This window comes from Capra hircus, chromosome 11 (assembly GCF_001704415.2).
Source record: "Capra hircus breed San Clemente chromosome 11, ASM170441v1, whole genome shotgun sequence".
NCBI classification, from domain to species: Eukaryota; Metazoa; Chordata; class Mammalia; order Artiodactyla; family Bovidae; genus Capra; species Capra hircus.
In genome coordinates, this window is record NC_030818.1 from 4,192,646 (window position 1) to 4,220,510 (window position 27,865).

Genomic DNA, 27,865 nt, shown 5'->3' on the forward strand with positions numbered 1-27,865 from the left:
ATCATCTCACAAATCAGACAGAGACTCTCTCCCCAAGGATTGGACGCCTAAACTGTATACCCAGTGACTTGATGATGACAACATGCACCGGGGTTGGTATTCCCAGCACAGGTCATGCATTTTTTCTAATCCCCATTCTACGAGGAACATTTGCTTATCGAGGATGGTGCTTTCATTTCACGATCTTTCACCAACACAAAGGACCTATTTCCATTTTGTCCTTTCTCTGTTAACTTTTTAATACTTTCCCTGTATCAACAATGTTCTCTCTTCCCTAAAACTGCAGCCCACCTCTTCTACAAATAGCTTTCTAATTCTCAAGTACACCAGACCTTCTACATAATACATATATGGATATCTCTTTCCTAAAGACACTCTCTTCTGAGATGGACAGAATTTCCATTTACAAATTTAATATTTTCAGTTTTAGATAAATCCAAGATCTTTTACTTTAGATGTTTTCCATTCCTGAAATTCTCCTTTTCTGATAGCAGAAGGTTCATTCTGAAAGAGGACTCTCTCTAGAACACAGACTCTAACAACCCTTTAAAATCAATACTCCAAAACTAGACATTCTCCTTATAGAATAATTTGGCCAACTAGGCTTCCCACAGTCTGGGAAGGAGTGCTGTTAATTTTAAATTTGAAGAAGAAAACAAGAAAGACATAATTAAACATCAATTTAGTGTTTTTTGATAATTTTTATAATTAAGACTGAACTCAATTTACCATTAAACTGTGAATGAAGGATAACTATTATTTTAAAAGAAACAATACAAACAAAAGCATTTATTAAGAATGTTTAAATAACAAAATAGGTAAGCTACATTTATTTATATTTTTGGCCATGTGGCATGAGAGAACTTAGTTCTCCCACCCGGGGTCAAACCCATGCTCCCAGCTTGGAAGCTAGGAAGCTAGGAGTATTAACCATTGGACTGCCAGGAAGTCCTAAGTTACTTTTAAATATCCTCCAAGACTTCGGCAGCAACCATTATAAGATAAATTGCAAATTAAACACAAATCAAATCATTCTTATCTACTCTCTCAAGTAGTTATTCTAAGGACCTCCTCTAGGCAACACTATTAAAGAAGATTGTGTAATAAACTTCATGTATTTGAGTATTCCATTATTCAGACTTTTTACTACTACAGACTTACTTATCCTTTACACATTTGAAGTAAGTGAGGTTACTGCAGATAAACAAATACCAGCCTAGTGTTCATAACCAGCTCTTATGTTTCAAATTACTATAATAAATAATGCCTTCAATAACTTATGTTCACAGCTTGATCATTTATTTACCTAAGTGCTTTATCATATGCTACCAAGAATACATTAAAAGGATGTTCAAGAACTAACATGCAACAGCAATTAGCGTTGGGAAATTATCCTCTCACAGACACAATTTATTAATTTAGTGATTAATAAATCAATCACATTTTCACTTAAAAATTCAATAGGTTGGTTTTTGGCTTTCAGACATACTCCGTGTCTTGCCTATAAGCTATTAGACAGCAAAGAGAAATGAAAATTTCTGTTTATAATACTGCTTAAATTCCTAGCTTCTAAAGGTCATGGTGGAGTATCAAAATTTAATCAAGAAATAAAATGTTTATCAAAATATCACGGGACTTCCCTGGTGGTCCAGGGGTTGAAAATCTGCCTGCCAATGCAGAGGATGCAGGTTCGATCCCTATTTGGGGAAGTAAGATCCCACATGCCACAGGGCGACTAAGCCCGCACACTGCAACTACTGACCCCATGTGCTCTAGAACCCATGCTCCAGAATAAGAGAAGCCTGTGTACCACAACGAAGACCCAGCAAGGTCAAAATTAAAAAATAATAAATAAATAAATGTTTTTATGTTAAAAAAATCATAAAGCTAGTTATTAAAATAATATGGCAATGGCATAGAAAATGACAACTGAATCAATGAAACCAAAAAGTCCAGAAACATATCTATGCACATATAAGAATTTAGTGGCTGTTAAAATGGCACTTCAAATCAGTGACTGAAGAGAGGATCAATCAACCCTATCTCATACTAGAACAAAAAGAAATTCCAGAAGGATTAAAACTTTAAATATATATATATCTTAAAACTCTTAAAACTGTAGAAGATATTCCTGTTGTTTTTGAGGTGAACCATGAACCGTGAACTTCCAGATGTTCAAGCTGGTTTTAGAAAAGGAGAGGAACCAGAAATCAAATTGCTAACATCCGCTGGATCATGGAAAAAGGAAGAGAGTTCCAGAAAAACATCTATTTCTGCTTTATTGACTATGCCAAAGCCTTTGACTGTGTGGATCACAATAAACTGTGGAAAATTCTGAAAGAGATGGGAATACCAGACCACCTGACCTGCCTCTTGAGAAATCTGTATGTAGGTCAGGAAGCAACAGTTAGAACTGGACATGGAACAACAGACTGGTTCCAAATAGGAAAAGGAGTACGTCAAGGCTGTATCCTGTCACCCTGCTTATTTAACTTCTATGCAGAGAACATCATGAGAAACGCTGGGCTGGAGGAAGCACAAGCTGGAATCAAGACTGCCGGGAGAAATATCAAAAACCTCAGATATGCAGATGACACCACCCTTATGGCAGAAAGTGAAGAAGAACTAAAAGGCCTCTTGATGAAAGTGAAAGAGGAGAGTGAAAAAGTTGGCTTAAAGTTCAACCAACATTCAGAAAACGAAGATCATGGCATCTGGTCCCATCACTTCATGACAAACAGATGGGGATACAATGGAAACAGTGACAGACTTTATTTTTTTTAGGCTCCAAAATCCCTGCAGATGGTGACTGCAGGCATGAAATTAAAAGACGCTTACTCCTTGGAAGAAAAGTTATGACCAATCTAGATAGCATATTGAAAAGCAGAGACATTACTTTGCCAACAAAGATCCATCTAGTCAAGGCCATGGTTTTTCCAGTAGTCATGTATGGATGTGAGAGTTGGACTGTGAAGAAGGCTGAGTGCCGAAGAATTAATGCTTTTGAACTGTGGTGCTGGAGAAGACTCTTGAGAGTCCCTTGGACTGCTAGGAGATCCAACCAGTCCATTCTGAAGGAGATCAGCCCTGGGATTTCTTTGGAGGGAATGATGCTGAAGCTGAAACTCCAGTACTTTGGCCACCTCATGTGAAGAGTTGACCCATTAGAAAAGACTCTGATGCTGGGAGGGATTGGGGCAGGAGGAGAAGGGGACGACAGAGGATGAGATGGCTGGATGGCATCACTGACTCGATGGACGTGAGTCTGAGTGAACTCCGGGAGTTGGTGATGGACAGGGAGGCCTGGCGTGCTGCAATTCATGGGGTCTCAAAGAGTCGGACACGACTGAGCGACTGAACTGAACTGAACTGAATATGTCTGCTGCTGCTGCTGCTAAGTCGCTTCAGTCGTGTCCGACTCTGTGCGACCCCAGAGACGGCAGCCCACCTGGCTCCCCTGTCCCTGGGATTCTCCAGGCAAGAACACTGGAGTGGGTTGCCATTTCCTTCTCCAATGCATGAAAGTGAAAAGTGAAAGTGAAGTCGCTCAGTCGTGTCCGACTCGTAGTGACCCCATGGACTGCAGCCCACCAGACTCCTCTGTCCGTGGGATTTTCTAGGCAAGAGTACCGGAGTTGGGTGCCATTGCCTTCTCCAGAATATGTCTATTATACCTCAATTTAAAAAAAAAAAAACCTGATTAGTGACAAATCTAGTACCTTTGCTTCTTCAAGTTCCTTGTCAGCGGTATCCACCACAAAATTTTTTTCTTTTTCCAGTTGCTCTGCTAGTTGGTCAATTTTAATCAATTCTTGACAAAGGTGCTCATTGTGGCTGGTTAAATCATCTACTTGACTGCTTACCACCGCCTTACTATCCAAGAGTTTCTTAACATATTCTTCCAAGCCATGATTTGTCTGTTTGAGATCTTCAATCTGTTGTAATGAGAAAGAAAATAATCACGTTAAAAGATTTCCTTAGCTTCCCTCTGAGGAGAACAACTAGGTGACTGGATTCAGGAAGGGAGGTTTGCTTCCCTGGCAGGGAAACTTAACTATGTATCTTTTTTCTGAATTTTGTACCATGTGACTATATTATCTATCTGAAAAATATATACTAAATAAATATTTTAAGGTTTATATAGCTACAACTCTCAAGACAATTTTCAGCTTAGAAACAAAAAAAACTTACTGTTGATTTTTTAGAAAAATTGCCAAATACTTGTATCTGCAGACAAGGAACCAGTCTTGAAGTAATTATTGTTATCTTATTATCATTAAAATCACCAATTAGGCATTCTTTAATATTGAATTTCTAATTATTGTTATCAAAATGTTAACTCTTTAGAAAAATTCTTTTGAACATATCAGTAACTTACTTGACTAAGCTAAATACTGATACCAAATCAATCAAGTATTTGCTGACTAAAGTGGAGGACCACAGCTTCCTTTCCCAGCCCACTAGCAAACCATCAACGGATGAAGAAAAGGGCCTTTTCTATCACGAAGGTATCCAAATGCCTTTAAAGGAAAAAAAATATGTTAGACTCATTGAATAAGGATAATACGTTAAGAATTTCGTTAACTTCGAAAGATACAAAGATAGGTTAAGTATCTGCTCAAGGAGAATGTATTGTTTACTTAAGAAAACACATATACAGTATGTAAATGCCATAAAAGAAATATCTGAGATAAAGTGGTGGCACAAAGGTCCTTTCCCACAAGATCTGTCTTGTATATTGAACAAATATTTACTGAGTACCTACTATATCCAAGGTACTGTGTTGGTGTAAGACGTAAACAGAAGAAAAAACAATTTGGGTCCTTAAAGAGCATCTAAAATTGCTAACCCCCTTATCTAACATTACTCTTAGCTCTAGCATTATTTTTTTATTGTTATAACCGTGGCCTTTTCAAATAACTAGAGACAGCTCTTTCCAAACCATCAAAATCAACAAAGTTTTCTTTAAAAATATAAACTGTAATATTTGTCACACATATAAGGAAGCATCCTAAAGGTCATGAGTTACATATAACTAAGTGTAGTACAATGACGTTTATTATGCTCAAGACGACGAGAAAAGTCATTATTTTAACCCAACTCTCACTTTGGTATTCTTGCCTGGGAAATCTCATGGACAGAGGGGCCTGGCAGGCTATAGTCCATGGGGTTGCAAAGAGTCGGACACAACTGAGCAACTAAACAGCAAAACAAGGCGCCTTAACCTATGAGATTTACATGTAAAGAATTTAAGTTGTCAAACCCAGGACATGAGAAAAAATGTGAAGAAACTTTAAAAAAAAAAAAGGCAAAAAGGTAACTGTAGATGCACTTATTTGTTGAGTTTTTATCACAACCAGGCTGAATGGCAGCAATACTTCCTACTCTCTTCTTTTTGGGTCTTCTCCCAACTACAGCTAAAAATTCTTTGAAAATGCAAATTTGAGGTAAATCCTGTAGCCTTATGGTGCTTCATTGCACTGAGAATGAGACGAACAAATTCCATCTGTGATCCAAGGCCTACTGCCTGTAAAGCCCTTTCTACCATCTTCAATATATACCTAACTTCTAGGCAGGCTGTAAGAAACAGTCTCACACAGACTCTGCCTTAATGCACTGTGGTGACCTGAACAGAAAGCAAGTCCAAAAGGGAGAAGATACCTGTATATGGATGGCTGATTCGTTTTGCTGTATAGTAGAAACTAACACAACATTGTAAAGCAACTATATTCCAAAAAAATTAATTTAAAAAAAAGAAACAATCTCGCTAAACTGATTTCAAAACCTCTATTAGGGAATTTATTGAAAAGTGCTATATACTATGTTACAGAACCCTCTTTGTAAGAATCCTCAGGGATATAGAATGGATATATAATAAGGCCCTATTGTATAGCCCAGGGAATTATATTCAATATTCTGTAATAGACCATAATGGAAAAGAAACTGAAAAATAATATACATATAACTGAATCACTTTGCTGTACACATCAGAAGCTAACATATTATAAATCAACTATACTTCAATAAATTAAAAAAAGACAGAACCCTCAGGGAGAACTTTGGTCAGGTCTCCAGTTTCAGGAAAAAATGTACTTCTTTGTATACCTGGTTTGTTTTTATCCTTTGGACCATAAATTATTTCACTACAATTTCGTTGTTGCCTTTGCCTCCAGGAACTATAAAACGACCTGCCGCTCACCTTTGGTAACTAGCACAGAAACCAGGCAATGATATCCTGTGCAATCATCTATGATTGCACTAAGTTTCTTTCCTTTCCCCCTGCTCTCATTACCTACTTTCATTACTAGTATATTTCTTAAACTATAGGATGTGGGATAATCAAACAAACTTCAATTTGTCTGTCTTTTTGTCTCTGTTCACGGCTTCTATAGTGCCATGTCTCTGAGCAACAAGAACATGCTAAACCTGTTTGCTAACCTTCCACTGCCCCAGGAGAGGTTACAGGTATCTGTCCTCTAAAGAGGAGAAATCTGTAACCTCTTATATATATAAAAAGCTTCTTATAGTTTTATCTTAGTATTTTTATAAGATGTATTATAATCATGTCTTTACTTCCCTGACCCTTCCACTAAATTCTAAGTAACTTTAAAGGGCTCATGTTTCTAATTTCTGGATCAACATACCTCTCATTTCTGTATCATTTATCATATATCTAGCCTATAATGCTAAATTATTATTTAGCATTATAAATAAATAAATACTTCCCTCATCTCAACATTAAGCCCTACTTTTACTTAATTCCAAGACACAAGTACTTAGAGGAGGAGGTGAGAAAGGACATGAACTTTTGGGCTAAGGCAGCCACGTTTAACGCTTGCTATAGTTCTTCACCACTCACTTGACCTCAGGCAATTTACCAGATTTTCTTGATCCTGAGATGCATCTGATTTCAGAAAATAACAATGAAGCCTCCTAAGTCTCAACTGTTAAATGGGAAGAATACCTAAAATTTCCAAGGAAAGTTAGAAAGATCTAAAAGTTCAAGTAAAATTGCTGGCAGATGACAGGTAATCAAACAAAAGTTTTTATTTAAAAAAAAACAAAACTTATTTTGAAATAACTAAAAGTTCACAGGAAGCTGCAAAGGTAGCAGAAAGGTTCATGTGCCTTTAATCCAGTTTTTCCAACAGTTACATCTTAAATAATTACAGCACAGTATCAAACCCAGAGATTTGACGTTGGAACCATGTGTGTCTATTGGTCTATATCATTTCATCACGTGTGAACTACTGTAACTACCACCTCTGTAAGATACAGAACTATTCCATCTCCACAAAGATCACCCTCCCATTACTCCTTTACAGTCACAGCCATTCCCTCCTCACCCTTAAATGTCAACAATCATTATCTCTATAATTTTGTCATTTGGAGAATGCAACATAAATAGGTAGATAACATAAATAAATGCTGGCAAAATTCCACAGAGTGAAAGCTACGGTTTTTCCAGTAGTCATGCACAGATGTGAGAGTTGGACCATTAAGAAGACTGAGTGCCGAAGAATTGATGCTTTTGAACTACAGTGCTGGAGAAGACTTGACAGTTCCTTGGACTGCAAGGAGATTAATCCAAGCAATCCAAAAGGAAATCAACCCTGAATATTCACTGGAAGGATTGATGCTGAAACTGAAGCTCCAATACTTCAGTCACCTGATGTGAAGAGCCGACGCACTGGAAAAGACCTCGATGCTAGGAAAGAGTGAGGGCAGGAGGAGAGAGGGGCAACAGAGAATGAGATGGTTGGATGGCATCACTGACTCAATTGACATGAGTTTGAGCAAACTACAGGAACAGTGAAGAACAGGTAAGCCTGGCGCACTGCAATCTCTGGGGTTGGACACAACTTAGCAACAACAATATAACATAAACAGAGTCATGTGATACAGATCACAGTACGTTATCTGTTGACACTGGTTTTTTCACTCAAAACAGTGCCCTTGATTGCTATGTGGAGCAACAGTTCTTTGTCATTGCTGAATAATATTTCACAGTATGGATTACCGTGGTTTGTTTAATCATTCACCAATTAAGCAAAATTTTAGATGTTTCTAGTTTGGGACTATAACAAATAAAGCTGCTATGAACAACTGTATACAGGTTTTTCAGTGAACATAATTTTCATTTCTCTGGAAAAAATTCCCAAGAGAAAAATTTCTGAGTTGTATGGTAAATGTACGTTTAGTGTTTTAAGAACTAAACTATTTCCAAAGTGGCTGTACCATTCCCCATTGCCATCAGGAATATATGAGTGATCCTCATCTTTGCCAGCTTTTCGTATTGTCACTGTTTTTCATTTTAACTGCTCTCAACAGTATGCATTGTTATATCATCATGGTCTTAATTTGTATTTCCCTGTTAGAAAAGATGAACATTTTTTTTGTTTGTCTACAATATTTCATTCTGTGAAATATATCTTCATATCCTTTGTTCACTTTCTACTTGGATTGCTTGCTTTTTTTTAACCTGTTGTGTTTCGAGAGTTCTCCACATTTCTTCTCAATATGAGTCCTTTGACAGAAACAGGGATTGTGGCTTATCTTTTCATCCTATTAACAGGGTCTTTTGCAGAGCAAAGGGCTTAAATCTTGATGAAATTCAAATCATCAACTTTTTCTTTTATGAATCATATTTCTGCTCTCATGTCTAAAAGCTCTTCAGCAAGTCCAAGATCCGGAAGATTTTTTTCCTGTTATCTTTTAAAAGTTTCATAGTTTTTGTTTTATATTTGATCCACTTTGAGTTAATCTTTGTGTAAGGTATGAGTTTTAGGTCTAGGCTAATTTTTTTCCCTAAAAGATACCCAACAACTTTTGTTGAAAAGACTCCCTTTCTTCATTAGACTGCATTTGTACCTCTGCCAAAAATCATCTAGCTGTACTTGTGTAAGGCTATTTCTGGATTCTCTATTCTGTATCATTGATCTGTGTCTATTACTCTAGCAATACCATACAATCATGATTATCATAGCCATATGTTAAGTTTTGAAATCAAGGAGAATGACTCTTCCCACCTTGTTCTTTTTCAAAATTTTTTTTTCCTGGGATTTTGATGGGACTCACACTAAATCTATATATCAATTTGGAAAGAATTGATATCTTTATTAGGTTGAGGCTTCCAATCCCTGAACATTTGTTTAGATCTACTTTGATTTCTCTTATTAACATTTCATAGTTTTCAGAATGTAAGTGCATACTTGTTTAGCTAGATTTATATCCAAAGATTACATTTTCTTTTTGAGTGATTGTAAATGGTATTGCATTTTTTTTAATTTCTACTACTTAATTATAATATACAAATATATAATGTTTGTCTTGTATTCTGACCTTTTGAACTCATTTTTTAGTTCCAGTTTCTACACTGTAGATTTTATAAGATTTTCCAGCAAAAAGATCACATCATCTGTAAACAGGGAAAGTTTTATTTCTTCATTCGGGTCTGAATGCCTTTCAAGATAGCTATATCATTATATTTGAAGTGGATTTCTCACAGACAGCATAAAGCTAGGTCATGTTTCTTTTTAATCTACTGTGACAATTTCTATCTTTTAATTGGTGTAGTTAGATTACATATATTTAATGTATTTACTTTTATGCTAAGATTCAAGTGTGATTTTTTTGTGATTTTCTGTTTCTTTAATTTTTGTTTTATTTTGCCTGCTTTCCTCTAAGTTACTTGAACATTTTTTAGAATTCCATTTTGATTTATACATAGCAATTTTCAGTGTATCTCTTTGTAGAGATTCTTAGTTGTTGCTCTAGGTGTTTCATTTATATTCATAAGCTATCACAGCCCACGGGCTTTCCAGGTGGTACAATTTGTAAAGAATCCGCCTACCAATGCAAGAGACACGAGTTCGATCTCTGGGTAGGGAAGACTCCCTGGAGGAGGAAATGGCAGCCCACTCCAGTATTCCTGCCTGGAAAATTCCATGGACAGAGGAGCCTGGTGGGCTAGAGTCCACAGGGCTGCAAAGAATCAGATATAACTGAGTGACTGAGCACACATCACAGCCTACATTCTACTAGTTCAAGTGAAGTGAAGATTATCACCTCCCTTTATGTTCCCTACCTTCCTCTATTAATAAAATCATTGTCTTAAATATTCCCTTTGCATACATTGAGAAAGACATTTGATAGACATGATTCAGAAAGTAGAGAAGGAAATTCTATCAAAGCTACCCCTATTTTTGCTCTATGGATTGTTCTCCTTCCCTCTTGTCCTTCCAAGACTACACCTTTTATCACTTCCTTCTTCATTAGGGAAGTTCCTTTAGCTATTCTTTTAGGGTAGCTTTGCTGGCAACAAACTCAGCTTTCTTCACCTACGAACAGATGTGCCACTTCCTTCCGACGTCCATGGTTTTAGATTTGCAGTCATTTAAATCGGTGTTCCCCTATAAATTATGAATTATTTCTCTTATTTCTTTCAGGATGTTGTTTGTCTTTACTTTTCAGTTTGAATATGAAGTGTCTCAGGGTAGATTTCTTTGGGAGACCCCTAGTAGGTTTTCACTCACCTTCTTTCAAATTTGGGGAATATTTAGCCATTATTTCTTCAAATATTTTTTCAGCCCCACCTTCTCTTACCTCTTTTTCTGGGACTCCAGCCATCCAAACGCAGAGTGTTTCTTACAGGCCCATCTGTTGCAGAGGCTTTGCTCACATTCTTTTCAATCTATTCTCTCTCTGTTGTTCACATTAGGTAATTTCTCTGCTTCTACTCTCATGTTCAGTGATTCATTCTTCTCTTCTCCATGCTTTTGTTTGTTGAGTTTTTAATTTCAGTTACTGTACTTTTAAAACTTTTTTTGTGGTAAAATAGTACATCCCCAAATTTACCACTCCAACCATTTGTAAGTGTAAAATTCAGTAGCATTAAGTACATTCACAACACAGTGCAACCATCCCATGTCTAATTCCCAGAACTTTTTCATCATCATAAACAGAGACTGTACCCGTTAAATAATCACCTATGAATCTGTCTAACTCTGGTAAGTGGACTCATACAATATTTGCCCTGCACCTTATTTCAATTAGCACACCGTTTTCAGGGCTCATCCATCTTCTTGTCTCCCATCTGAATTGAGGCTGAATAAAGTTCCGTTGCTTGTGTATACCTCACTTTGGTTATGCATTCATCTGTCGATGGAGATCTGGGTTTTTTCTGCATTTTGGCTATCATGAACTTTGGAGCAGAAGTATCTGTTTGAGTCCCTGCTTTTAATCATTTGAGGATATTCCTGGGAGTGGAATAGATGGATCACACGGTAATTCTATCCTTAATTTTTTGAGGAATTATCAAACTTTTTTGTTAAACCATTTTACATTAGCAATGCATAAATAACTCCAGATTCTCCACATCCTCATCAATATTTGTTACTTTTTGCTTTGTGATGATAGCTAGTGGCCCTAACTGGTGTGAAGTGATACCTCATTGTGGTTTTGATTTGCATTTCCTTAAAGACTGTGATGCTGATCATCTTTTCATGTGCTTGTTGGCCATCTGTATCTCTTCTCTGGAGAAACACCTACTCAAGTCTTTTGCCCATTTTTGAACTGAGGTGTTTTGGGTTTTCTTGTTGTTGAGTTGTAGGAGTTCTTTATATACTCTGGATATTAACTCCTTATCAGATACATAATTTGGAAATCTTTTCTCCTATGTGTTTTTTTTTTTAACAGACATTACTTTTTTAGAGCAGTTTTAGGTTTACAGAAATATTGACCAGTAAGTACAGAGTTTCCACACACCCCTTCTCCCCTCTCCCACTCACCCCAATTTCCCCTTATTTACATCTTGTTTTAGTGTGGTACATTGGTTACAACTGATGAACCAACATTATAAATTATTATTAACTAAAGTCCAGAGTTTAATTAGGGTTCACTCCTTGGGCTGTAGATTCTGTGGGTTTTCACAAATGTATAGTGACATGCGGCTATTGTTACTGTATTATACAGAATATATACTGCCCTAAAAATCCACTGTGCTCCATTCACCCCTCCCTCCAAACCCCTGACAACCAGTGATCTTCTAATGTCTTTGCTTTGTCTTTCCCAGATGGTCCTGAAGTTGTAGTCACAGAGTACATAATCTTTTCAGATGGGCTTTTAACACCTCACAATATCCTTTCAAGGTTCTTTCATGTCTTTCTATGGCTTGATGGCTCACTTCTCTTTATCAATGAATAATACTCTACTGTGTACCACAGTTTATCTATTCACCTATTGAAGAACATCTTATTTGCTGCCAAAATTTCACTTGGCTCTATTAAAAAAAGTATCTAAAAGATACTTTGTATCTTTTGTTTCTTTGATGAGATTTTCTGTTTGCTTCAAGCACGCTCAAAATTGCCTGTTAAAGCATTTATTTGAGGGCTAATTTAAAATCTTTGTCAGATAACTGTCATATCTGATTCATCTCTGCATTGGTGTCTCTTCATTATCTTTTCTCACAGAGGTTGAGAGCATCTGGGGGATGAGGGGACCTCCTTTTATTGAGGTCTGGTAGTCTAAGACACCGACTTGTGCCTTTTGGGAGGCTTCCTGTGACACTGCTCCAGCAGGAAAAGAGGGACACTGGCTTGTTACTGTGGATAGGAACGGAAATCCAATCTCTCCACAAGGCCTCAGGTAACACCCAGGAAACGTGGGGCTTCTTGTGACTGCTAGGCAGGGATGAGAATTCATCCTCGGCTGATTCTACCAGAGAGAGCAGGAACAGAGGCATCTTATTACTGCTCCCACGTACTCCCCACTGCCACTGTGGGTGGGTGGACTTGTTACTGCTGTAGGGTGGTCAAGGTTCTGACTCTGCATTGGGTCACCTGTGCTATCACCCCGGCAAACAGAAAAAGGAAGCTTCTCTTACTACCAAGTGGCAGTGGACTTCCTGGCTCCCCACATGGCCTCTGCTGACAATGTGGGGTTGGGGACTTCCTTACTGCCTGCTGGATGCTAAAGCCTTAGTTCCCCACTCAGCCTTCTTTGATACAACACTGGTGGGATGGGGGCCTTGGGGGACAGGGTGGCAGGGGATGAGGCAAGGTGGGCTCCTTGCTATAGTATGAGAAGGGTGGACATTTAGGCTCCTTATTCATTCAGCCTTTGCTGGCAGGAATGGGGCTAGATTTCTCCTTGGTATTTGCTAAGAGTGGGCAGTTCTTATCTAAGAGTAATCTGCCTTCCTAGACTGCCCATTTCCTAGTCCTTTGGCTAGGAGGCATGGCTTTTCTGACACCTTTTTTAAACTGCATCCCTTATTTCTGGTTGCCAGTTTTTCCAGCACTCTGCCTGGGATACCTGGAACACAAAGAAAAACCAGAAACTTCCTACCACATCCTAACAGTCACTGTGAGCTGAGATCCCTAGCAAGTCTTCCTTCTGCTCACCTGTCAAAGTGTTTTTAGGTTTGCATCACACATAATATTCAGGGTTTCGGCTGTACTTAGTGGGAAGAGTAAGGAAAAGCCAAGTCTACTCCATTTTCCTAGAAGAGGAAGTTTCTTTTAACAGCCTTGTTGGCTCGGAAAAATGGTAAGGAATCTATCTGCAATGCAGGAGACCCAGGTTCAATCTCTGGGTCAGGAAGATCCCTTGCAGAAGGAAATGGCAACCCAGTCCAGTTTCCTGTCTGGAGAATTCCAAATACAGAGGGGCCTGGTGGGCCACAGTCCAGGGGGTTGCAAAGAGTTGGCCACGACTCAGTGACTAACTTTTCACTTCATTAATAGCTATTCCACAGGTCAGACACCAGGAGACCAGAAACAGTACTGAATTTGGGAGTTCACAGAACTGGAATCAAATTCTAGCTAAACTGGGAGTTCAGGGAAATCCGAGCTCTGTCACTCATTAGCCAAAATATAATAATTCTTTAACCTCTTGGAACTTTAGCTTCCACATCTGTAAAATGGGAATGACACCACAGTCTTACAAGGTCAGGATGATGAAGTAAGATTATGTACTTAAAAGCATCTGATCCGATACCTGGCACATAATCTGTACTCACTCACTCTGAACCTGTGTGTTTTCAAGATGGTTAAGATAAAAATGGAATGATTTTAGACCCATACAATTTAAATGAGTACTGAATGAGAATTTATTCACTATCTTATTTTAATATAGGCCCCCATCCCAAATTAACTTAGGGACATATGCACAGAAACTACGTGTAACCTGTAATTTCAGTGTAGAGATGAATTTGTCTTGATTTCTCACTTCTTGCTCTAGCTGGAGAATATTCTGGTATTTTTCAGCTTCAGAAACTGGAGCCCCTAGACCAAAATCATGTTCTTTGGTGGTAACCTGGTGGAAAGAATGAGAATAATATCAAGACATTTAGGTTTAAAACAGCCATGTGATTTCCCACAACAATTAAAATTTTGAAAATTTAGTACCATTCAATTAAAAAAATGTTTTTAACCTTGTTCCACCAGGTAAAGGGACTTCATCGAGTTTTAGTTTCTTAAAACTTTATATTACAAAACTTTTTCCATGTGTCTCCTATATATGGAACTACAATCTTGAACACAATTTTAAAAAAAGACATACCCCACCTTATCTAAGGAAACAGGCTGCTGCTGCTAACTCACGTCAGTCGTGTTTGACTCTGTGTGACCCCATAGACGGCAGCCCACCAGACTCCCCCATCCCTGGGATTCTCCAGGCAAGAACACTGGAGTGGGTTGCCATTTCCTTACAGTCAGCAGCAAATTATATGGTCAACTTCCAGGCCTATGATATTCAATACAGCAGCCACTAACTATCTATTCATTGCTGTTTTTGTGTATTAACAAAAAGAATTGCTACCCATATCACAAAGGGCTAACTTCCCTAATATATAAATAATTACTATAAATAAAAAAAAAGAAATACTCTAACATAAAACTGGCCAAGAATAAGGGGCTTCCCAGGTGGCTCAGTGGTAAAGAATCTACCTGCAATGCAGGAGACCCTGGTTCGATCCCTGTGTTGGGAAGATCCCCTGGAGGAAGAAATGGCATCCCACTCCAGTATTCTTACCTGGGAAATCCCATGGACAGAGGAGCCTGGCAGGCTACAGTTCATGGGGTCGAAAAGAGTTGGACACGACTAAGCAAGCACCCATGCACCAGGATATTTCACAGAAATGACTTTTAAATACATTTCAAGATATTTAATCTCACCATTTAGAGGGATACAAATTAAGACAACAATGAAATACCATTTTTTAACCACCGCATTGGCAAAGATCATAAAGTTGGCTATATAACTTAGCATTCTTAAATATCACTAGTAGCAGTGTAAATAGATACAATATTTATGGAAACAACTGGGTAAAATCTAGCAACGTTACAAATGCACATAGCTTCTGTACAAATAATTCCATTTCTAGGAATTTTTCTACATACATAAATATGTATGTAGAAGATCCCTCCAGGAGATCTTCCCAACACATGGGGAAAATAACAAGTGTTAAAGATTTTCCACTTTAGCATACTACACATGGGATTTCCCACGTGGCACTAGTGGTAAAGAATCCACCTGCCAATACAGTAGACGTAAGAGACGTGGGTTCGATCCCTGGGTCAGAAAGATCCCCAGGAGGAGGGCATGGCAACCCACTCCAGTATTCTTGCCTGGAGAATCCCAAGGGCAGAGAAGCCTGGCAGGCCACAGTCCACAGGGTCGCAGAGAGTCAGGCAGCCAGCACTGAAGCTTGGAACGCACGCATGCATACTACTCTTCACGTGCCTTTTTTCACTTGACTACGCATCTTAGAACCTGTATCATTTATGGAAATAATCTGTTCCATAAGGCTGCCATTATGTTAAGAGAGAATTTGCTACAAGCAAAGCAACACAGACGCTGTGCTCCAGAATCCAATTCTTGGGAAATTACAGGATCAGAATCCCCAGTCATTGACCTCGTGTCACACCCTCTGCAAACCAGTCTGCAGCAGTCTGATAGGTTTTTTCTTTCTCCCTTTCTCTAACCAAGACACAAATTTGCTTTTTCTGTTCTCCAGTCCAGCAGTTCCTGCCTGTCCTAGAACGTAAGCGTTAGATTTTTCACACACCATTTCTAATTATGAATCATTTTAGGCCTTTCTGGGTTACGCTGAAATCCTAACCACCATTTCTTACATAGAATTGTAAGAAATGTGTTTTCTGTTGAAAAACATATTCCTAGTTATAAACATGCAACTTAGTATAACAATCAAATGACTCCTCACTACTTTTCAAATTTTAGTAAACATGAATAATTTGGGAATCTTGTTAAAAATGCAGACTTTTTTTTCTTAATTGACAGTCGATCTGAAATATTGCATTTCAAGAAACTGCTCAGCAGGAATTCTCTGGTGATCCAGTGGTTAGGACTGCTTATTTCCAAGCAGGGGGCTGGGATTCAATCCCTGTTCAGGGAACTAAGATTCTGCAAGCCTAAGAGACGTAAGAGACCTGGGTTCTATCCCTGGGTCAGGAAGATCCCCTGGAGAAGAAAATGGCAACCCACTCCAGTATTCTTGCCTGGAAAATCCTATGGACAGAGGAGCCTGGCGGGCTACAGGCCATGGGTCATGAGAGTCGGACATGACTTAGCAAGTAAACCGTACACACACTATTGACCCTATGAATAAGACAGATAACTAATAAGAACCTATTCTATAGGAACCTACTGTATACCTACTGTAAAGCACAGGGAACTCTATTCAGTGACAAAGAGGAGATATATATACATTTGGCTGATTCACGTTGCTGTACAGCAGAAACTAACAGAACACTGTAAAGCAACTCTACTCCGATAAACACTAAAAAAAAAGAGTGGCTGAGAACTCTTAGTTGCGCTAAGTGAGACTTAATTCCCTGACCAGGGATCGAACCTCTGCATTAGAAGCATTAAGTCTTAGCCACAGGACCGTCAGGGAAGCCCTCATATTATCTTCTGTTCATGAGACCTGCCCTCACCCTTTTCTCCACCGAAGTAAAAGAAACTTTTAAGGCTTGAATTCCAAATTCACCAGGAGGTTTTCTCTGTCTTCTCTATCAAACAGTGATCACCTCTTCCTTGAGACATCCAAGATACTGGATAGGCCTTTATGGGTTAGGCTACATAAATTCAATTTATGTAGCTATGCATTTTCTATGGTCTTCCTCACATAGTTATTAGTATATTTTGGTTCATTTAGTTCAGTTGCTCATTCGTGTCCAACTCTTTGCGACCCCATGGACTGCAGCACGCCAGGCCTCCCTGTCCATCACCAACTCCTGAAGTTTACTCAAACTCATGTTCATTGAGTTGGTGATGCCACCCAACCACCTCATTCTCTGCCGTTCCCTTCTCCTCCCGTCTTCAATCTTTCCCAGCATCAGGGTCTTTTCTAGTGAGTCAGTTCTTCACATCACATGGCCAAAGTATTGGAGTTTCAGCTTCAACATCAATCCTTCCATGAATATTCAGGACTGATTGGCTTGAGGATGTACTAGTTGGATCTCCTTGCAGTCCAAGGGACTCTCAAGAGTCTTCTCCAACACCATAGTTCAAAAGCATCAATTCTTCAGTGCTCAGCTTTCATTACAGTCCAACCCTCATATCCATACATGACTACTGGAAAAACCACAGCCTTGACTAGACTGACCTTTGTTGCCAAAGTAACATCTCTGCTTTTTAATATGCTGTCTAGGTTGGTCATAACTTTTCTTCCAATGAGTAAGTGTCTTTTAATTTCATGGCTGCAGTCACCATCTGCAGTGATTTTGGAGCCAAAAAAAATAAAGTCTGTCACTGTTTCCATTGTTTCTCCATCTATTTGCCATGAAGTGATGGGACCGGATGCCATGATCTTAATTTTCTGAATGCTGAGTTTTAAGCCAACTTTGTCACTCTCTTTCACTTTCATCAAGAGGCTCTTTAGTTTTTCTTCACTTTCTGCCATAAGGGTGGTGTCATCTGCATATCTGAGATTATTATTTCTCCCAGCAATCCTGATCCCAGTTTGTGCTTCATCCAGCCCAGCATTTCTTATGATGCATATAAGTTAAATAAGCAAGGTGACAATATACAACTTTGACATATTCCTTTTCCTATTTGGAACTAGTCTGTTGTTCCATGTCCAGTTCTAACTGTTGCTTCTTGACTTGCATATAGGTTTCTCAGGAAGCAGGTCAGGTGGTCTAGTTATTCCCATCTCTTTCAGAATTTTCCACAGTTTATTGTGATCCACACAATCAAAGGCTTTGGCCTAGTCAATAAAACAGAAATAAATGTTTTTCTGTAACTCTCTTGCTTTTTCGATGATCTAGCGGATGTTGGCAATTTGATCTCTGGTTCCTCTGCCCTTTTCTAAAACCAGCTTGAACATCTGAAAGTTCATGGTTCAAATATTGTTGAAGCCTGGCTTGGAGAATTTTGAGTCATTATCTTGTCTCTCCTTGCCATTCTTTGGAACTCCGCATTCAAATGGGTATATCTTTCCTTTTCTCCTTTGCTTTTCACTTCTCTTCTTTTCTCACCTATTTGTAAGGCCTCCTCAGACAGCCATTTTGCTTTTCTGCATTTCTTTTTCTTGGGGACAGTCTTGATCCCTGTCTTCTGTACAATGTCACGAACCTCCGTCCGTAGTTCATCAGGCACTCTGTCTATCAGATCTATTTCTCACTTCCACTGTGTAATCATAAGGGATTTGATTAGTATCTTAAGAGCAAGCAATATGCTAGAGCTCTCTGTATGCCCACAAAATCTGCACTGAGTTCTTTGGATAACAGGAAGGTGTCAATACTAATTTGTAGAGCTTGATAATGAAGCAGTGTACTAAAGCAGACAAAAGGGAACTTTCCCAGGGTGGAAGGGCAGAATTGGGAGTTGGGACTGACATATATACACAACTATGTACAAAATATCTATGCCGACTAAGGTCGGTCTAGTCAAGGCTATGGTTTTTCCTGTGGTCATGTATGGATGTGAGAGCTGGACTGTGAAGAAGGCTGAGCGCTGAAGAATTGATGCTTTTGAAGTGTGGTGTTGGAGAAGACTCTTGAGAGTCCCTTGGACTGCAAGGAGATCCAACCAGTCCATTCTGAAGGAGATCAGCCCTGGGATTTCTTTGGAAAGAATGATGCTAAAGCTGAAACTCCAGTACTTTGGCCACCTCATACGAAGAGTTGACTCATCAGAAAAGACTCTGATGCTGGGAGGGATTGGGGGCAGGAGGAGAAGGGGACGACGGAGGATGAGATGGCTGGATGGCATCACGGACTCAATGGACGTGAGTCTGAGTGAACTCCGGGAGTTGGTGATGGACAGGGAGGCCTGGCATGCTGCGATTCATGGGGTCGCAAAGAGTCGGACACGACTGAGCGACTGAACTGAACTGATGTACAAAGTATCAATAGATAACTAATGAGAACCAATTGTACAGCACAGGGAACTCTACTCAGTGCTCTGTGGTGGCCTAAATGGGAAGGAAATCTAAAAAAGAGGGGATATGTGTATACATGTGACTGATTCACTTTGCTGCACAGCAAGAAACACAACACTGTAAAGCAACTATACTCCAATAAAAATTAATTTAAAAAAAGGAAGCTTCCCTCTTCTTTTGGTAAGATGGACAGTCAAGTTTACTGTCAGTCAGGTCTAGAAATTAAAAGTATAGAGACCAAGAGTTTACCTGACAATTGTGAGCCATCATATTAGAGTTGCTGCTTCCCCTGGACTAGCTTTGGAAGCAATAGAGAGGGAGAGGAATCAGTCTACCTGAAATGGCCATGCCTGGCCTGCCAGTTTTTCCACCTCGGGCCACCTGAATATCTTCCACCTTCCCACGACCTCTGGATGGAACAGAGGTCAGAGAAGGCATGTAAGTAAAGTACAGAGTACTTTCCGAGCAGCAGTTGTCACCCAAGCTAGAATCCCAATCCTTCTCACTGGGGAAGCAACACAGCACGGTCGTTAAGAGCATGCTCTGTAGCATCAGTCTGCTTCGGTTCATAATGTCAGTTTTGCCCCTTGTCAGCTGCATGACCATGGGCAAATTACTACTCTGGCCCCAGCTTCCTTATCTCTAAAATAGGGATGATAGTGACTTCCCAGCTGGTTCAGTGGCTAAGACTGTGCTCCCAATGCAGGGGGAGTGGGTTCAATCCCTGATGAGGGAACTAGATCCCACACGCCGCAACTAAGAGTTCCCATGTTGCACCGGAAGATCCCACACGCCGCAACCAAGACCCAGAGCAGCCAAATAAACAAATAAATATCTAAAGAATAAAAATAGGAATGATAACAGTACTTGCTTCACAGAGTTGTTGTGAGGATTTATTTTATGTAAAGCACTTAGAATAGGGCTTGGCAATAAATAATAACTACTAAATATTATTGTTATATTGACTGTTATTTACAATTACTATTATTAATAATTTCTCTCACCACTCAACTTATTTAATTGGCCATCATTTCCTACTGATCTCTTCACCAAAATCTCTCAAACACCTGCCTTCCATCATGACCATCACTGTTTCAGTTCATACTGTCAGACTGTGACCTTTATTCACTTATCAAACAAATTTATAAACAGCCTTGTGGCTCAGCTGGTAAAGAATCCATCTGCAATGTGGGAGACCTGGGTTTGATCCCTGGGTTGGAAAGATTCCCTGGAGATGGGACAGGCTACTCACTCCAGTATTCTGGCCTGGAGAATTCGATGGACTGTATGGTCCATGGGGCTGCAAAAAGTTGGACACGACCGAGCGAATTTCACTTTCAGGAAACGATGAACTATATTACATTTGGGAGCTAGAGAGATGGAAAGCAAAAACTTACAGTTTCAACCCATAGTGAATCCAGAGAATCCAGAACAAATAAACTGGAAATTACAGTACAGCATAATTGGTATCATCCGAGAGAAATGCAAATACATGTACACAAGGGAATGAAAAGTGAAAGTGAAAGTTGTTCAGTTGTGTCCGACTGTTTGTGACCCCATGGACTATACAGTTCATAGAATTCTCCAGGCTAGAATACTGGAGTGGGTAACCTTTCCCTTCTGCAGGGGATCTTCCCAACCCAGGGATCGAACCCAGGTCTCCCGCATTGCAGGTGGATTCTTTACCAACTGAGCTATCAGGGAAGCCTACACAAGGCAATACAGGACTACAAAAAAAGTGTTTCTGACTCCTGGTGGTTCAGACAGTAAAGAATCTGCCTGCAGTGGAGGAGACCCAGGTTCAATCCCTGGATGGCGATGATCCCCTAGAGAAGGAAATGGCTACTCACTCCAGTATTCTTCCCTGGAGAATTCAATGGACAGAGGAACGTGGGTTGCAAAGAATCGGACATGACTGAATGACTAACACTTTCACTTTTTCACTCCCCCCCAAAAGACTCAGCACATATTTTCCACTTTCCCTCCAACTGTGAACGTATTCCTACCGAAGCTCTTAACACTGTTAGGTTTATTGGAAGTCCTCCGTCATCCCAACTTCAGCATGTTAAGCAGACCTTTTAATTTCCCCACCTGCACTCCTGCTCTCAACCCTGCCTCCACCATGTTCCTTCCTGGTCTTTCCTGTGTCAAATGGCACAGTCATTTGTGCAGCAACTGAGGTAAAAAACCGAGGAGTTGTCCTTGTTTCTTTTTTCCCTGAACCTCATCAAACCCATCAACAAGCCCTTTTGGATGTATCTCCAAAATATATCCTCAATCCATCCACTTCTGTACATTTTAATTATTGCCTTCTTATTGGTTCAAATCAGCATCATCTCCCACATGGATGACTGAAGTAGTCTCCTAAGCGATCTTTTTGCTTCTACTGTTTTCCAAACTAAAATCAAAACAATCACTTTAAAATAATGAGATCCTGTGTAAAAACACCCCAATGGCTCCCCACTGTAATCAGAATAAAAAGCAAACTTTTTAAAGTCTGACTGATCTGGCCACTGCCTTCACATGCCAGAGTAGAGCTCCTACTCTCCTGTTTGTTCACGCACCAGCTTTATTGGTTTTCCTCCTGTTCCTCTACCATGCCAATCTCTTTCCACTTCGGGGCCTCCTCCCTTGATTTCCCTCTGTTGAGAGCATTTTCTTCCCCAGCCCTTTGTATGAATGGCTACTTCTTACCCTCAGCTCTTCAGCTCAAATATTCAAAGGGCCTTTCCTGATTTTTTTTTTTACCTCAAGTACCCTCTCTCCTATTTACTCTCCCATTAGGTTATTCATACTTAACACAATTTGAAATTATATCATTTATACCTTCATTTGTTTACTGTCTGTCACGCTCTACCAGAATTAAGCTCCAAGTATTCTAGGCACTTGTCTGGTCACTGTTACGTCCCTAATGTCTAGAGGAATGCCTAGCACAAAGTTGGCACTCAAAAAAACCATTCCCAAATAATCAATTTTGATGATTCAAATAAAGTAGTTTCAATGGTAGGAGGACTAACAAATGAAGGAGTAGTAAAGAAAAAGAAATAGAAAATGTAGACTTCTTTTACAAAGTGTGACTGTGAGAAAAGAGGTAGAGAAAGGTTGAAGGGCCAACGCAAGGGGAGAAAAACTTGTTTCTTTATTTCCTGTATGTCAAGAACCCCTTTCAGGAATAAGCAAAGCCCTGGGCCCTAGGACTTCCCATGTGGCGTGAGTGGTAAAGAAACTGCCTGCCACTGAAGGAGACCTAAGAGATGCAGGTTTGATTCCTGGATTGGGAAGATCCCCTGGAGAAGGGCATGGTAACCTACTTCAGTATTCTTGCCTGGAAAATCCAACGGACAGAGGACCCTGGCAGGCTATAGTCCATGCGGTCACAAAGAGCTGGACATGACTAAAGCAACTTAGCCTGCACCTGAGTCCTGATCTCAGGAAAATGCAGACACATAGAAAAGTTTACAAACTATTCCAGGGGGTTCAAGAATTCCCCAAAATTCTTGTACTCCAGGATAAGAATTCTTACAGTATAAACACAGCGAAGACTCCTAAGATATGGGTTGATGAAGAAAGGCCAGAGTTAATAAGAGGAAACCAGGTAAGGGGTGTGCACTGTCCTTTGGGACAAAACAGAAAAAAGCAAGGTCAAATGAAGATTTAAATAAGAAGGGGTAGAAATTTGAAGTTCCTGCCTGGCAGAGTTTTAATTTTTCAGTGAAACAGGAGTTAAGATCATGTGTTAAAAGTATCATCGGGGCTTTGCTGGCGACTCCCTGGTAAAGAATCCACCTGGCAATGCAGGAGACATGGGTTCAATCCCTGGTCTGGAAAGAGTCCCACGTGCCACGAAGCCCCTAAGCCTGTGCACCACCACTACTGAGCCTGTGCTCTAGAGCCCAGGAACCACAACTGCTGAGGCCACGTCTGCAACTACTGAAGCCGGTGCACCCTAGAGCCTGTGCTCCATACAAAGAGAAGCTGCTACAAAGAGAGCCCTCACACAACTAAAGAGCAGCCCCTAATCGCAGCAACTAGAGGAAAGCCCACAAAGCAACAAAGACCCAGCACAGCCAAAAGTAAATTTAAAAATAAATAAAATTTTAAAATAAATAAATAAAATCAGTTGCATTTAAAATGTATTCATCAGCATTGAGCAAAATATCAGGCATATAATATGTGTTCAACAAAAGCCTATTAAATATTTTGATTGAATAATTGAAAACACTGGAGTTATCCTATATGGGATTCTAAAGTCTGGTTCCACAAAAGGTCAACTCGTTTTCTTTGAAGAAAATTGTCTCCAAAAGTTTAGGCTGAAAGACACTTTGAGTTAAGAAAGAATAGCTTCACTAACAGAGAAGGACATAGAAAACCACATAAAATGTTATGAATAATTTTGAGATAGATTCTCAGTAAGTGAAATAAATAAGTGAATAAATGTTTTAGGCATTCACTTCAAATGAAATAGTAAGGTCAGTTGATAACTTTTCTTAAAAAGAAATAATCTCTCCAGTCATTCCATCCAAGCCCAAGCTCCTCATTTCTCTCCAATCCAGACCTTACTGTAAAGAAATAACCTGCTTTTTTTAAGGAGCTTAAAACAGGCCTTAGGAGAAGTATCACTTATCATTTCCTCTTGCTGTCAAGAGGCTTTTCTGAACCAAAAGCATTTAATAATGTAACTTGATGTTAACAACAGAACTAAGACAAACAGAACCACCTTACTCTGTTTGCTCTTCAGTTGCTAAGTCATGTCTGACTCTGCGACCCATGCACTGCAACCAGCCAGGTGCCTCTGCCCATAGGATTTCCCAGGCCAGAATACTGGAGTGCATTACCGTTTCCTTCTCCAGGGGATCTTTCCAACCCAGGGAGCAAACCCACATCTCCTGCATTGGCAGGTGGGTTCTTTACCACTGAGCCACCAGGGAAGCCCACCTTACTAACTAGCTCACTTCAAAAGATTATCATGGGTACATGTGTAGGAAAATTCACAGCAGTGCTGTTCATATTTACCAAAAACTGTAGAAACTGTAGCATTCACCAACAGCACAGTAGATAAACTGTGGTATACTCTTACAATGGAACAACAAGCAACAAACTAATTACAAGTGGTAACTAGGATCAACCTTAAAAACAATGTTGAGTAATGAAGCTAAATACAAAGGAGAACTTAGTACAACTCCATGTACACAAAGTTCAAAACGAGCCAAGCTAGAAAGTGCAACTTCACATACAATGAAAATCTAAGGAAAAGCAAGAAGTGGCTACCACAGAAGTCATGATAGGGGCTCCATCTGGGGACGTGGAGGCATGCATGCTGGGAAAAGGGAATGAATAATAACACACCTGCTCCAGGACTTCCCTGGTGGTCCAGTGACTAAGAGTGCGCACTCCCAATGGAGGAGATGTGGGTTCCATCCCTGGTAGGGGAACTATATCGCATTGCTGCAACTAAAACCCGTCAAAGCCAAGAAAATAAATAATAAACAAACATAAATATTTTAATCAAAACACCTGCTCTAATCGCTTTTAACTGGAGTACTTTAAAAGCAAATTATCCTGAAACAAACTGAGAGAGACTGAGAATGTCTACTTCAGAGGAGTCATAAGCAGTGACTTTTTTCAGAAGGATGGACATGAGTCTGAGTGAACTCTGGGAGTTGGTGATGGACAGGGAGGCCTGGCGTGCTGTGATTCATGGGGTCACAAAGAGTCGGACACGACTGAGCAACTGAACTGAAACAAGATATATTTTGGAAGTTGCCATTAAATACTGCTAGTGTATATTGTTTAAAATAAGTATTTCATGAATGTACCTTCCTAGTTATTACCCACTAATTAAGACTAAATGGTCTAGTTACTTGATCAATTCAAATAGGAACAAAATATCAGTTTTATCCTGGAGGCAGATTTCAATAGACACTTTGCTTTCATAGTCATGCTGTTCTTCAGTTGCTCATTCGTGTCCCACTCTTTGAGACCCCATGAACAGTAGCACAGGCATCCCTCTCCTAAACTATAATAGATTAGTTATGTCCTAAAGGGCACCTCATGCGAAGAGTTGACTCATTGGAAAAGACTCTGATGCTGGGAGGGATTGGGGGCAGGAGGAGAAGGGGACGACAGAGGATGAGATGGCTGGATGGCATCACCGACTCGATGGACGTGAGTCGGTGGACTTCGGGAGTTGGTGATGGACAGGGAGGCCTGGCGTGCTGCAATTCATGGGGTCGCAAAGAGTCGGACACAACTGAGCGACTGAACTGAACTGAAACTAATAGATTCGTTATAACTATTAGTTCATAGTTACAATTAATCTGTTTTCTTATAATTTCAACTCGATTATTATTCCATTTATTTCCTTACGGGTTAAAGAAAAAAGTTTATTTGAAATTCTGAAAACCACTAGAGGAAATTTAAAACAACGAATATCCTGAGATATAATGACCTAGACTGGAAGAAGGAAAACAAACACAGAGATACTGTCATCTACGCAATGTTTCCTGAAATCGCTCTCCTTGACTTTACTTACAGAATAAAAAAAGGGTATTCCTTTGCGTGTTTAGGTATCATGTCCATGCGCGCAGCAAAGTTATTCAGTTTAAATCTCAAACACTTTTTCAAAGGAAAGCCAGCTTACCCTGCCTTTCTTGTGTATAATTTCTACTGTAATTATACGAGATTTTTCGTGCAAATGCCTACGTAATCTCGGCCCTTTACTTCCCAAAGTCTATAAAGTGGCTCAAAAATGAGAATCTGGGAAATCACGCAGACCCTGGTTGAACCCCCAAATCTCTGACTTCCAAATTCCTCAGCGCCACTCCAGAGCGTTTCTAAACAGAACAGTCCCCCAACAACCAAGCCGAAAGCTGCGGCGGGAAGCGAACCGGTCACCATAGGAACATAAACTCAACCCTAAGCTCCCGAGAAACGACAACACGCGCAAAGTTTGTTCCAGGAGACTTTCCCTGGACCGCAACTCTGCCCGCTACCGCCCCTCACGGCGGCGCCAGCAGCCGAAATCCACCTCAGGGGTCGCCCACAGACCCTAATCCCCGCCATAGCCGCCTCCTGCAGCTGCCCTCTCAAAGGCCTGCTGACCCAGGAGATGCTTTACCCCAACCCGGCGCATCCCCGTGCTTCTACCTGGGGCGGTGGGTCCCTCCCCGGGCTTTTTGGCCCGCCGTCCTCCCCGGAGTTCATCCCGGCGACTACCAGGACTCGGTCTCCGCCTGGGATCCAGAATCCCTCAAGGTCTCCATCCTCCGCCCCCTCCTCCCTTCCCGCCCCAAATCGACTTGGCCCCGCCCCGCGGGGGCGGTGGGAGGCGGGACCGGACAGGAGGGAGGCGGGACCCGGCGGGAAGGAGGCGGGGGCGGTTAGCACCGGCCGGCGTCGCCGTCGGCCCCGCCCTCACGCTCTGTACCTGAGGGGGCTCGTCCTCCACCTCCCCGGCGCCTTCACTCCGCTTCCGTCCCGCGCGCCCCAAGTCCCTGTGCGCACGCGTACCTGGCTCGACCCTCCCTCTCGCGGGGACTACAAGCCGTGCGCGCGCACACACGCACGTAGCGTCGCGTACGTCCGCCTGTCTGCCTTACAGGGCGCCCTGAAAAGGCTTCTTCCTGGTCCATCCGCGCCGCGCAGGCGCAAGCCCACGCAGCGCCTAGACGACCCTCCAGAGCGTCCCGTCTCCTAGTAACCAGCCTCCACCCACTTTTCCAAGACTTTTTCCCTACTTCCTGAGGGTGGCCGCCTTAACTGAGTAGAGTGCGCATGCGCAGAGCTCTTTTTTTTTTTTTTCCCCCCCCCCTCTGGCTGTCTTCCCCTTAACTCTAGGATGCTTGCTGCTTTACTGCCGCTTTTGTGTGCTATTTTCACAGGGGTCGGTCGCCATTCTGGACAGATCAGTGAATTCGTTACTCCGCAGAGTTGCTTTTGGGCGCTGGGAGGGTGGTGCGCTCTCCAGCCACGGTGAGGGGCTGCTGTGCGGGGAGCCTCCTTTGATGAGGTTCTGCTGCTGCAGCCCCGCGAGACAGAGCCGGCCTGTTGGGGTGAGCGGCCGCAGCCTGCACAGTCTGGGGAGCCCTGACCGCCCTGTACCATCCAGTCTGAGTTGAAAATGGGAATGACAGGGAGAGAAAAGTGACAGTGCAGATTCCTGACCTGGATACCTTCTCCACAAGCCAGGCCTTCTCCAAGCCCCCGCAAAACACTGATCACGGTTAACAAACAAAAACCGAAAGGGTACAGTATCTCACTTGATATTTAATACTGTATCGATTCTTTTCCTATTTAATACAGTTTAAACTTGTCTCCTCTCTATTAGGAGCTTTCAGTCTTGGAACACTCATTTAACTCAACCAGGTATAATATTGTTTTTGGCCATCCAACTATGTTAATGTTGACCATATTAGCTAAAAGTGAAGAAAGGAGCTTTTTAGTGAAAAAGAATGAAAA

At 40.8% G+C, this 27,865-nt stretch overlaps 1 protein-coding gene across 1 annotated transcript in view; it reads right to left on the bottom strand.

Annotated features, from left to right (window-relative positions):
* The window catches only part of TSGA10 (testis specific 10), an 89,636-nt gene extending 62,824 nt beyond the window's left edge, over positions 1-26,812 (bottom strand). The window contains exons 1-3 of the mRNA XM_013967441.2: positions 26,555-26,812; positions 14,188-14,316; positions 3,720-3,935 (exon numbers count right to left, since the gene is read on the bottom strand). Of these exons, the coding sequence (XP_013822895.2) occupies positions 3,720-3,935; positions 14,188-14,316; positions 26,555-26,611 (402 nt within the window). The 5' untranslated portion in view covers positions 26,612-26,812. The remainder of the gene's footprint in view (positions 1-3,719; positions 3,936-14,187; positions 14,317-26,554) is intronic.